Source organism: Molothrus aeneus, chromosome 4 (genome assembly GCF_037042795.1).
Source record: "Molothrus aeneus isolate 106 chromosome 4, BPBGC_Maene_1.0, whole genome shotgun sequence".
NCBI classification, from domain to species: domain Eukaryota; kingdom Metazoa; phylum Chordata; class Aves; order Passeriformes; family Icteridae; genus Molothrus; species Molothrus aeneus.
This window is the reverse complement of record NC_089649.1, coordinates 70,669,597-70,683,084: the sequence shown is the minus strand read 5'-3', so window position 1 is coordinate 70,683,084 and position 13,488 is coordinate 70,669,597. Positions and strand designations below refer to the sequence as shown.

The following is a 13,488-nucleotide window of genomic DNA, read 5'->3' as shown; positions in this document are numbered from 1 at the left end:
GAGATATACTGTAGACAGTATCCAAATCCTGATGGTCTTTGAAATTCCTCTCCTGTGATATTATTTCCTCTCTATTACCCATTCCTCTTCCACTTTTCTTTCCCATATAGTCAATATTGACTTCCTTTGTAAAGGTTTATTTATGTTTACAGCCTTGTTTCTACATTCAGCAGTTTATCGTGAAAACGTTCCCCTCCCTCTAAGTTGTCATGGAATAAGGTAAAAGGTGGAATAAAAGTTTGATAACAGCTGGAATAAACAGAGGAGAAGAAGAAAAAATATGATTAAAGTAATTTCTGACACTGGACAAAGTTTATTAGGTCCTACAATCATTGCTGAATTCCAAAAAGAAATGGGGAAAAATGTGAATAATGAAGTTTGGTGACAATCCTTTGTTATTCAGGGCAAAGCTAATGCTAATTGTGAATATGGTGCACGATGGTGTTATGGATGTAATGACATCCCTGGAGGAGCTGCTGCTGAAATAGTCAGGTTATCTTTGGCCATGTGCTCCTAAAAATGAGGGAACAGACCTAGAAAAGGTCGAGGAAAGGAGGGAACTGAGAGGTCTGGAAAAACCTCCTGCTCAGATAGGCTGGGATCTGCATCCTTGGTTGGAGGTGTTCCAGGCCAGGTTGGACAAGGCTTGGAGCATCCTGGGACAGGGAAAATGTCCCTGCCCATGGCTGGGGGGTGGAATTAAATGATTTTTAAGGTCCCTCTCAACACAAACTCTGGGATTCTGGGACAGGATTCCTTCATTGGAAAAGGAATGGTGGGGCTGGACATGATGGTTTATAATTTGTGAATTAATTACACACATCCATGGGCAGCAGATGGGAGGCAGTTATTGCCACAGGACAGCCTGGATCCTGAAAGTAGATGTGGGATGAAAAAGGAATTAGAAATATCCAGTGATTTGAAACCCATTGGTGACTCCTTCTTTGCATGTCCTGAGTGTCAAAATCCAATTTCTTGGTTTAAAGAGAGGCTGGAGTGAGAGAGACCTCTCAGGCTGTCAGTCAAGTTCTCTCCTCTCTGCTAATAAATCCCTCCAAAATAAAGACCCAAGTGAAAAGGGTAAAAAATTAAACAGATCTGGCCAATATCCAGCAGCAAAAATAGCTGAGGGTGTCCTTGGTAGAAAAATCTAATGCAAAGACCTTTCTGATGATGGGAAAGGGCCACTACTAAAAATAAAGTAAAAATTAAATAAATTTAAATAAAGTAAAAATTAAATAAAAAAGAAAGTAAAAATTAAAAGAAAAAGAAAGTAAAAATTAAAAGAAAAATAAAGTAAAAATTAAATAAAGTAAAAAATAAATTTCTGGAAAAAGAGGAGAGGGAGAGGGAGAGGAGTCCTTACCATTCCCTTCAGGCTCCTTTGGGCCATGGCAGATGCCTCAGCACATCATTTTCTCCTTTGCAAAACAGGTGCAATCTCTGGACAATACTTTAAGCTCAGCAGGACTTGCCAAGTCAGGCAGAAAAACTTTTATTTTTAAGGGCAGACAGCACATTTTGATAATTGAGCCTGACCTCCTTTATAAGCAGGGCAGGAGAACAAATTTTTACATCAAACCCATTACTTTTCCCTCAACCAGATCATGCATTGCAAAAGAATTTTCTCTTTTTTCCCAAGTTTTGCATTTCAACCCTCCTGCCCTCAAATTTTTGAGAAGATTTGCTCTGTTTGTTAATAATTCCCCGTGCTAATTTTGCTTTAAATTTTAATTTTAGTTTTATTTTTTAAATTCAATTTTTTAATTAAAAAAATAATTCAAAATTTTTTAAAAAGTTGTTTTCATCTCCCTGCTAGAAAAGTGGATTTTCTATTCCTTTGCCTGCTGAATGACAGAATCCTGCTTCCCAAGAGGCTGGGATCAGTTGTTGGAGCCTGTGAGACTCTCAGGAACAGCTCTGTGCCAGAGCAAAAATGATAATTTAGAGGCTGATTGGAGAAAGTGGAGACTGAATACCAAAGTTAAATCATGTCTCCTGGTACATTAATCAGCAGGGGTGTGTTTATTCCTTTTCACAGGCAATTTGTTGGCACAATTATTCATCTTTGCTCAGTTTGAAAAGCTGGAGGTGGGATAAATACCTGTTGTGCAACCAGAAATAGATGGCCAAGGCACAAAAATTGAAACAAAACCTCAGTTTCTAATTCCTTGGGAGCATGTTGTGAAGAATAAAGCCCTGTCCAGCCTGGCCTTGGATATTTCCAGGGATCCAGGGGCAGCCACAGCATCTCAGGGCACCCTGTGCCAGGGCTCAGCATCCTCCCAGGGAAGAATTTCTTCCTAATATTCAATCTAAACCTGCCCTTTTCCAGCTCAATGCTATTTCCCCTCATCCTGTCACTATATATAAAAAGTTGCTCTCCCTCTTTTTAACAAGCTCCTTAAAAAAAACCAAAACAGTTGAGAGCAAACACATGGAACAGCACAGAACATGGAATTGTACAGCTCACAGGAGCCTCAGCAGCCTCCAACCCCTTCCTCTCTGAAATGCCACCTGTGATAAATATTTGCCTGGACTCCAGGGGTGGAGAATCCACATCCCCACATCCCAGCAGGGCAAGTGGTTTCAGCAGGGGAATGTCAGAACGCTCATTATTGATTTCTGCATCCCTTGTGTGGTGATTCAGCAGCTGCACTGAACACATGGAATTTTGGGTGGTCTGGGGAGCACAAGGGACCCAGGCCCATGAGTGCTTTGGCAAAGAGAGCACAGAGTGAGGGTTGGAAGGATAAATTCTACACATATTTATCTGTGTTAATGTGCAGATCTGAACATATCTATTAATACATATCTATTCATACAAATATATGAATAGATATAGATTAATAGATATGAAGACATATCTATTAATACAAATATGTGAATATACACCTATAAAAACCACATTTATACCCTGTCAACCCCCATCCCCTGCCCCCTAAAGCTTTAACAAACAGCATTTAAGCTGGAAACTCTGAAACAGCTGAGAAATGAGAGCCCCTCAGCAATCATACTGAAATTGGATTTACCCAGTGAATCATCTGCAGTAATAAACACACATAAAACAATGGCAATTTACTGACATATTAACAACTGTGCTGTCAGGGCAGCAAACCTCTGAAACCCATAAAACCACCTTGCTGTGAGAAAAACAGGGCTGCCCAAGAGGGTTCCCTTCTCCCAAGGATGTGTGGAGAAATTCCAATTTCCAACTTGCAAATGAGGAAAAGCTTTTGGGACACCTTGGCCTAAGTGAAGTTTGGATTTTTTTTTCCTGTTGGTATCTGCTGGGTTCAGGGCTTTTTGAGGGTCTTTTCTTGTGTTCCTGTGAGTTTTGTGAATTTCAAACACCTCCTGCAAACTTTGGGAATGGGAATTCTCCATTGACAAGGAGAAAGACCATGGTGTTCCTCTCCTAATAATTCCAGCTGAAGCCTCCTGGCCATGGATTGGGCTAAGATTTGGGACCTTCTCTTTCCAAAAACACACTCCTGCCACAGCTGAACTCAAATTCCTGATCCATCCCTTGCTCTGCCAGGTTTTAAAGCAGCCATGGATCTGCCAGGGGAGAGCAGAGGGGTTTGAACAGGAAGGGCTGTGCTTTTCAGCAGTGCTGCTGCCACTTAAATATGGTCACATTTCAGTGAGATTTATCAATCATCTATAGCCCTTAAGGATATTTTTTTCTTCTTTTATTATTTTAAATTATTTTAAATTTTTTCTTTTTTTTTTTTTTATCCTGAAAGCAGGAGCTGTAGAGGAAAGAAGAGTAAATTTCCAGCACAGAATCTGGATCAGGCCTAGATTTTTTGTGAAAATCCCAATTTTTTTTTTTTTTTTTAGTAAGATTTTTAGCCATGGTGAGCTGGACTAAAATGGGCTGAATCCCTCCTTGCCTCAGTCTTTTAGAAGGCAAAGGAGAGGAGTGAAGAAAGTCCAGCAACCTCCAAACTGTGTGAAATGTCCTGCTCAAGGCTGTATGATAAAAAGTTAAATTGGAGATCTGGGCACAATAAATGCCAGATAATGTTCTGAGAAAGTGCATAAAACCTATTTTTGATGCCTACACCCCTTCCCCCAAACCCCAAGACATCTGTGACCCACCAGCATTGCACACAGGAAATCTTTAAATTTGGGCAAGTTTGGTTTATTGAACTGAACAGAACTGAACATCTTTGCTATAACCTTTATTTTTAATGGCCTTTGGGGACCTCAGTGTCATTTTTACCCTGATTTATCCTTCCTGGCCTCTTGGCAGGACTCTGTGTCCTGGGATGTCACAGGGGCTGGGTGTTGTGGTGTCCATCCTGATCTGACTCTTGGGAATGGGTTCAAGCACAGTGAATATCCTGTGTCCCCTTTTCCCAAGAGAAAAGGAGGGATCAGACTTTGAGTTTCTCTCTGTCCCAGCCCAGGTTCTTCTGCCATGATCTTGAGCCACTTTTGCCCATCAGGTTTTTCTGTCCTATTTCCTGACATGTGCAGATGTCTTGGATAACCTAGAATGGCTCATATGGTGTGAAATGCCCATTTTCAATCCAGAATTATTTATTTTTTTTTCTCTAATGATATTTAAACATGTCTCATTCACAGACACCTCATTGGAATGGAGAGATTTTAATCCATGAGCTGAATACCACAGAAGGTACCAAAAAACCCCCCAAACCTTCTTGTCATGGACCTTGGTGTCACTCTGTGTGTTGTGAGTCCCCAGGGAGGGACCCTTAGAGGTCTGAAAGTGGGAAAAATAAAGGAAACCTTTGTCACAGTATTATTTCCTGAAAAATCCCTTTGCCCAGGATCTTCTCTGGGAAGCTGGAAGCCTCAGAGAAAAAGGAAAGCAATGATTATCTCATTTGTTTCTCCTGTGTTTTGCTGCTTTGGAATGTGTTTGGCAATTGTTTATCCAACAGGTGATTGTTTGATTGGTCTCATGTGAATTGTTTCTATTTAATGACCAATCAGGGCCAAGCTGTGTCAGGACTCTGGCAAGAGTCAGGAGTTTTCATTATTGTCTTTTACCCTTCTGTCTGTATCCTTTCTGTATTCTTTAGTGTAGTTCAGTATAGTATTCTTTAATATAATATAGTAACATAAAATAATAAATTAACCTTCTAAGAACATGGAGTCAGATTCATCATTCCTTCCACTGATGGGGGTCCCAGAAAATACCACAAACTTTTGCCTAGGATGGCTGAAGTTTCTTGGGAAACCTCTGGGGCATCTCCCAGTCCCTGCTAAAATCCCTGTCCTGCAAAAAGATTATAAAAGTCTTTTTATTGAGGGGGTGGTTTTCAATTTCTGAGTGGATAAAGAAATTTCCCAGCAGGAACTGGCACACAGGGATGGCAAAATCTTCTGACCTTGATGATGTGATGGGGATTAAACTTGGGTTTTCCATTTTTTTTTTTTGGGACTAAACTTGAGGTTTCCATTTTTTTCCCTCATTTTTGCCTCTGGGCAGGGAAATGCAGGGTGGAATTTTGGCATGGATGGGCTGCCAGTGTGCAGAGGGAAGGGACGCAGACAGGGCTGGACCTTCCCAGAGCCTGGCACATTCTGAGTCCCCTCTGTGAATTCTGAAATTCAGAAGGGATAGAGGAAAAAAAAAAAAAAAGGCAACAGTGAAATATCCCTTGAAATATCCTCCCAGCTGACAGCAATTGCTGCCTCAGGGATTTCTCAGCTCAGAGATTATATAAACGCTTCCAACTGCCCTTGATGGGTTTATCTGTCACCAAGGCACCTAATTGCTGTTCTAACCCCTACAGACAGATGCAATATCTCGTGGTGATGAGTTCCACCCTTCAGAAATGAGCCATGAGAAGAATTACCTGGCTCACTGGGTTCATTTTGATAATTGGGTTTGATGTCACTTAGTTCTTGTACCAGGAGAGGCAGTGAACATTCACTGCTCATCTTCTCCCCAGCACTCCTGGTTTTACAGACCTGGATTCTCAGTTATCAGAGTGCCATTTGATTTAAATGTTCCTTGGATGGAAACTGTCCTGTAGCTTTGGTCCACTCTAAATCCATTCTACCTTTTTTGAACTGAACAATCCCAAAAGCAAACAGGAGTCAAATGACACATATTCGGAGGTGCAGAGATATTTTCAAGGTCATTTTCAATCTCTTCCAGTCTCCATTTCTTCCCCCAAATAATTTTCCTCTCTGGCTGTTATCAAATATTGATCCAGTGTTTTCATGCTAGATCTCCTTTTGATTTTCCCTTTTGCCTTTCCCTTTCCAATCTACATATGCATCATGTAAATAAGAATCCCAGAATGGTTTGGGTGGGAAAGGACCTTAAAGCTCATCTCATTCTACCCCCTCCCATGGGCAGGGACACCTCCCACTATCCCAGGTTACTCCAAGCCCCATCCAGTCTGTCCTTGGACACTTCCAGGGACCCATGGGCAGCCACAGCTTCTCTGGGCACCCTGTGCCAGGGCCTCCCTAGAAAGCCTGGGAAGAATTTTTTTCCTAATATCTAATCCAAACCCGCTCTCTAGATGTGGCTGGTGCAATCCCTTCCTGCCTGTGTGTCAAGAAACTGAGTGTCCTCTCTTGACTTGCTTTTATCATTAATTCTTCCAAGTGGGAAAGATTACCCCTGTGAAATTGCAAAAAAAATGTCTTAGAGAAATAAGCAAGAGTGGATAATTTTCCGGCTTTTCTTCCTCCCTCCTTCATCCCCTATAACCCTTGTTTTAAAAATCAGACACAGCAACAATTTACAGCAACGTTTTAGACAGGTTTGTGCATGTATTTGGTACAAACAAACAAAAATATGTGCATTCTGTTTCATAGAGCTTACATCAATCTGGCAGAACCTGAAACACAAAACAGAAATACTCCGGCTAATAAATACATCTGGGGATGAAAAATAAAAATCTATACATAAAAAATTTCCAACGTTCTGCTAAAGAAAATGTACACTTATATACACACTGTAAACAATAGTAATGCAACCCAGCTGCAGCCCAGCTCAGGCTGGCAGGGATCTTCCTTCCCTCGTGGACCTGCGAGAGTACAGTGACACAAAATCTCCTTTTCCACCCCCAACCCTTGGTTCCTTGGAGCAGCAAGGTCTGAGAATGCAATTGTGACATGGAGCCAGTGCAATGAGGTGGGATCTGATGGATAACTGAGGTGCAGGTGCTTTGGGAAATGGCCTGCCTGGAAAACCTGCTGGAACAGGGCCATTCCCTCAGCTGGTCACACCCTTGTGGATCCAGGGAAATCTGTGGGATTGGGCTGAATTTACCTCCTGAAAGTCTGAGCCCGTTTTTCCAAACTTGGGAGAGCTTGGAAATCAGAGGATTCAAGGAAAAATGCTCAATTCCAGACACTCAGGTCATATTTCATACAAGTTTTCCTTCCTCCCTGCCAGCAAAGACAGCCCTGTCTCCTCTAAAGGAAGCTCTGCATAAGCAGCCTCAGAGTCCAGTCCTGGCACTGCTTCTGATGCAAGATGCCAAATAAAAGCAAGGTGAAAACCAAGAATTTTGCCTGAATGCAGCACAGCAGAGCTCAAGGCTTTCCTACAGCTCCTTCCAGGGCATCTCTTGGGGCCAGATCAAATACAGTGAGTAACTGAGCCAGAATTTGGGCATTCATGAGTGTGTGTGTGCCATGTGTGTGCTTGAACTGACTTTATTTTCTCCCTTGTAGGTCTGTAAAGACTTGAGATGGAGAGGCAGCAAACCTCCAGACTAATCCTTTTTTTCCTTCTCAAAAAGCTTTCAAGGAGCTGGAGGCTGTAAATATAAATATTTCAATACTGGAAAAAAAAAAAGAAAAAATATATCGAAAAGGTCAGGGAGAAGTGTAAGCTATGATACCAGCTCATTTATGGGAGCGCACTGCTTGCCAGCATTTGCTAAATGTTCATTTATAGAGGGATGTTTGCCCATTTGTAGGAGAATGCCTGGTATTTTGGAAAATGACACATTTATATAAACAGAGTGAAGTGTGTCTGTCTGTCTATCTGGTCATGGGTGTCCTTTCCCTGCTCCCTTCTCTGCCACATCCCCAGCGCTTCCCATCAGGATCCCAAAAACACCCAGGAAACCAGTGGCAGCTGCAGTCCTCACGCTAAAAAATGACTTTTTGTGCCACCCCATTATCACTGCAAAGCCTCAATTCCCTTCAGAGCCAAATAAACCGGGGACAAAAATTTATTTCCCCACAGAAGCTCCCATGGGGTGATGGGAATTCCCCTGCTTTGGTAGGGCAGAGCTGGCAACCTCAGGCTGGTTTTGCAGAGCTGGGGAACATGCAGGTGGTTGTGAGTCTGAGTTCAGTGTAAGTGCTGGGATTTGCTGCTGGGAGGAAAATATCTGGACAAAATCTGCTGGTATTTGTGCAATAATTGGTCCAGTTTGTCCTGCATCATGTAAAGGGTGTTGAGACAGGGCCAGCTCCAGATATCTTGTCCCAATATGCACTGCACAAAAGAGTTAAAAAACAAAAAAAATAATCCAACTTCCCTCCTGTCCTGTTTTCATTTAATGCAAATCAAAACATCAGAAAGAAAGGTGACATTCTCCTTGCTGTGCCTGGCACCTTTAATCTTCCTTTGGCAGCCACCCTTGGTGGGATGAGCTGGATGTGCTGCAGGCACTTCCATGAAAGGCTTCCATGAGAGGGTTTGAGGGGCACTGCTGGTGTGGAGCAGTTTCCACCCAGGACACGCTCAGTGCCGTGTTTCCACCCCTCAGGACTTCCCATTCATGTTCTTTAGTTCCCTGGCTTGAGGCACTTCCCCTCAGACCCCTCCTCTTCCGCCATCACCTGCGTGTCTCCTGCTCGTGGCTTAACCCGACGGTTGCTCCTTGGGGCTCATTATCTGGAATTTGATTAAACCACTCTGATTTTTGAAACCAGCGCCTGCAATCCACGGCCAAGCAGAGTTTGGGTCACCATTTCCTGAGCTGCCTGGTCAAGGTGGGCTTGCCATGGCTTCAGATCCTCGAGTTTCCGGGAGGAGGCTGTGGTGCCCTCCCGAGGGGTGCTCACACTCTGGGACTGTGAGCAGGGAAAAACCCACTTTAATTGTCATTACTTTTGGCACAGCCAAGGCAATTGTTGGCAGCCACCAGAAGTTTGATGCGTGAAGCATGTGGGAAGTCCCTTGGGAGAAGGATCATGAGTGTGACCCTGACTGGGGAGAGGATCCCTCTACTTCAGGGAGCTCCAGCTGCACCTCAGCTCCACTTCAGCTTGGACTGTATGGGCAGTGGGAATGCAAATTTCCCAACTCAGCCATCCCACCTTTCCTGAGCCACAGCACAGGCTGGCTGAGGACCCTCATTACAGAATCATTACAGTTGGAAAAGACCTCTTGGATCATGGAATCCAACCATCAACCCAGCACCACCCATTCACCATTAAACCACCTCCTCCAGGGCCACATTCGCAGTCTTTTGAACACTTCCAGGGATGGTGACTCCACCACTGCCCTGGGAAGCCTGGTCCGGTGCCTGGCCACCCTTTGAGTGAAGAAATTCTTCCTAATATCCAGCCCAAATCTTCCCTAGCACAACTTGAGGCTGTTTCCTGTTGTCCTGAGTGAAGCCCCTGGGATGCATTTTTTATCCTGCGTTTTTTTGAGAAAAACAACGAGAGCAAAGAAGGGGACAGGAAGGTTTGGGGGTGACTGACACCAAAAGGAGCTGGTTTCTCTGTGTGTCACAGATGGATGTTCACTAAAGCAAGGTGGGTTGCAAGTGTTTCACTGGAAAGTGAAATGCAAAATGCTTCACAGGATAGAATTAGAGGAGAGAGACCTGCACACCCCCTGGCAGCAGTGCACACATCTGGAATACTCCTCTGGCCTAAAACCAGGTGATGTGGAAGGGCCAAAGCTGTGGCCACTGCAGAGATGATGACTGAGAGCTGGGATCCCTCCACCTTGCTTGGGAATACCCCAGTCTGCTCTCCCTCCAAAGCCAAGGCCTCATCTGGATGTCCCGTTCAGGAATTCCAGGATCCCAACCCACCCACATAAAGGATCAGCTGCCAGCTCCTGCTTGGCAGGGTCCTTCCTGGCTGCTGCCTCTGGATGGAGACATGAGCACATTTACTAAGGCAGGGTTGGCAACTTTTGGGATTCAATCTTTCCATTAGGTTTCGCTGTGGTGTTTTTAAGGCAAAGGAGACATCCTGGTTTCCCTTAATTGCACAGCTTCTTCCAAAGCGAAAGACAACTATCCACCAGAGGAGACAGCTCTTGCCCTAAGGTCATATCCACACCTTCTCCTCCTGCTGTGGCTTTTTAGAATGGGATTTGCCATTGGCTCTAATTTGAGGAACGCATAACCCCACGGAAGGGGCTGAGCTCCGCCTGGGGGATGCTTGGACAACCTTTGGGCAACTGCATTTAATACCTGATCGCTGCTTCCAGCCTGCCTGACAGACCCACAGGTGGTATCCCTCCATGTTTCTTCTGGATACCTCTAAAGAAACCATCGACAGCTGCCCCACAGGCTTCAAATATCTGTTTCTCTCAGCCCACAGCAGTCTGTTAAGTCATGGGTTTGGTAGTCGATGGTTTCCGTGAAATCATGAGGGATCCCAATCGAGACAGACTCCACCTCTGTCTTGTAGGTGGCTGTGGCCCCCCCTTTGCTGGATCCACCCCGGATTTTGTTGGAAAGGCTGTTCATCTTCTCCTTCAGCTGGGTGGACGCCGGCTTCTGGAAAGGCGTCAGCATCTTCCAGCCCTTGAAGCTGAGCGTTCGCCTCTTACCGCCTCTCTCCTGGAAGGAGGAGTTAAATATGAAGGAGCTGTTCAGGGTGTTAATCCTGGGCCGTAGGTCTGTCTCTGAGTCCTGCACTGAGCTGTTGATGGAGGCCCCTCTCCAATGGTGGTCGTAGACCCTCCAGATGGGCCGGCGCCGCCGGCGGCACTGGCACTTGAGCAGCCGGATGAACGCGCGCTTGAACTCCTTGCTGGAGCACGGGTAGATGATGGGGTTCACGCAGCTGTTGAAGTATCCCAGCCAGAAGATGATCTTGAAGACGATTTCCGAGGGCTTCAGGGACGGGAAGAAAGAGCCTTGGGAGAGATTGAAAGGAACATGGTTAGAGGAAGTGGAAGGATGTGGTGGAGTAAGGCGATAAGGTGTCGGGGGTTGACAAGGAAGTGAGTTTCCTTGGGAAGTGATAGCCAGGCTTTGGCTGGAACCTGTCACAGACATCTTTTATGAAAAATCCTTTCCTTCGGATTTTTCCTCCTGAGAAGCTGAGAGGCCTCAGGAACAAAATATAAAGAATGGTTATCTGCTGCTGTGGAATGCAACAAATGCATCTGAGATTGGCCCATGTTGGTTGTTTCTAATTAATGGCCAATCACAGCCCAGCTGGCTCAGACAGAGAGTCACAGCCACAAGCCTTTGTTATCATTCTTTTTTTTTTTCTATTCTTAGCTAGCCTTCTGATGAAATCCTTTCTTCTATTCTTTTAGTATAGTTTTAATATAATATATATCATAAAATAATAAATCAAGCCTTCTGAAACATGGAGTCAGATCCTCATCTCTTCCCTCGTCCTAAGACCCCTGTGAACACAGTCACAGAAACCAGTTCTCTGAGCTTCCTGGAGGATGGTTTTCCTCCAGCAAACAGCCCAGGGAGCCCTTATGTAGGTCAGTCACAAAGCTGGGGGTTAATCCAGTCTGGAAGAGGGGAGATGTGTAGAAGAGGCTGATGGTGTGGTGGTGGTGAGACCCTGGAGCACGTTTCCCAGAGAAATTGTGTCTCCTCACCCTGGAACTGTCCAAGGCCAGGTTGGATGGGGTTTGGAGCAACCTGGCCTGGTGGAATGTGCCTTTCAGGTAATTTACTGCCTCCAGACTTATGGACTTCAGCATAAAAGTATGGCCACAGCCCTGTCACCTGCACTGAGAGAAGAGCAACACCCCTTCACATTCTCCTCTCGTGTATTTTGGGTCATCAATGTCACACACCCTCTGTTCAGATTCCGTGGTGATGCTAAGGGGGGCTGTTAAATGGGCTCAGACAATATCCACTGCCCCGAAGCTTGTCCTTGATACTTTAAAACACTTTTGTCCACCCAGTTCCTCCTTAGGTTTTTGCAGTTTCCCAGTGTTTTTCTCCATGAAAAAGCTGAAGATAATTTTTTTTTGAGCCAGAAGATGTCAGTGTTGCTCCCACATGGCCTCAGAACAGCATTCCCCACTTGGATCTGAAATAACTTTCTGACTCAGCCTTAATTTCTTTTAATTTTAGCTCCAGATGACAAATCATGCCACCATGTGACTGAGCGTTAATTTGTATTTTAGTAAATAACATTAACTCCAGATATCATTATTATTTTCCCCTGCGCTCCTAAGCCTGGTGTCAAAACAGTAAAACAGGTGCCAGGAGCCAGAAATTCATGACTGACACTACATAAAAGCTCCCCAGGCTGTTTGCTGGAGGAAAACCATCCTCCAGGAAGCTCAGAGAACTGGTTCCAGCAAAGCTTTTGTACACCCATCCCTAAAAAGTGGAGAAATTTCAGCCAGACTCAACATTAGGTACGTGGGCAGCTCCACCACGGGTGTGTGGGAGAACACAGACACATCCCAGCATTTTGGGCAGGCAAAGCAGATTAAATATCTGCTGAAGGCCCGCCCAAAGCAGGCAGGAGCTCAGGCTGGCTGTCAGTGTGTGCTGAAGGGGGCATGGAATGAGGACTGTGAGCAGGACTGACATCTCTGTGCTGGGAAGGCTCAGGGCCTTCCTGGAAATGAAGGCACTTGCAGCTGAATGAGCAGCAGCTGGTGGTGGCTTTGAATGGAGCAATGATCATGGAATGATTTGGGTTGGAAGGGAGCTGAAAGATCATCTTGTCCCAGACCCCCTGCCATGGGCAGGGACACCTTCCACCATCCCAGGTGGCTCCAAGCCCTGTCCAGCCTGGCCTTGGACACTTCCAGGGATCCAGGGGCAGCCACAGCTGCTCTGGGCACCCTGTGCCAGGGCTCCTCACCCTCACAGGGAACAATTTCTTCCCAATATCCCATCCAACCCTGCTCTCTGTCAGTCTGAAGCCATTCCCCCTCATCCTGTCACTCCATGCCCCCATAAATAGTTTCTCTCCACCTTCCCTGTCAGCTCCCTTAACACAGGGCTCAGTTCTGTGGGCAGTGACCCCACCTTGGTTGTTCCAGGTAAAAGGAATTTATTCTCTTGGGGACAGTGCTGAGATTTCCAGGTTGGCTCTGGGCTGCTGGAATCACAGGTTTTGATTTTAACCCCACCAGAAACTCCCTGAGTGACAGCCAGGAGCTCTGAACCCCCCCAGTGCTGCTGGGGCCATCCCCCTTTGCCTTCCACACAACACCTCCAGTTTTCATCCCACCATGGCTTTACCTTCTCCCTTTTTCACAGTGCCCCCAGCCCACCCCTCTGGACCTACAGGAACCATGGATGTGCCCGGAAATTGGACCTAGGAAGATGAACTGAACGTGCAATC

At 45.3% G+C, this 13,488-nt stretch overlaps 1 protein-coding gene across 1 annotated transcript in view; it reads right to left on the bottom strand.

Annotated features, from left to right (window-relative positions):
- Positions 1-6,736: 6,736 nt before the first annotated feature.
- Positions 6,737-13,488, bottom strand: part of ADRA1D (adrenoceptor alpha 1D) — a 45,731-nt gene continuing 38,979 nt past the window's right edge. Inside the window, exon 2 of the mRNA XM_066548778.1 lies at positions 6,737-11,065. Within this exon, the coding sequence (XP_066404875.1) occupies positions 10,497-11,065 (569 nt within the window). The 3' untranslated portion in view covers positions 6,737-10,496. The remainder of the gene's footprint in view (positions 11,066-13,488) is intronic.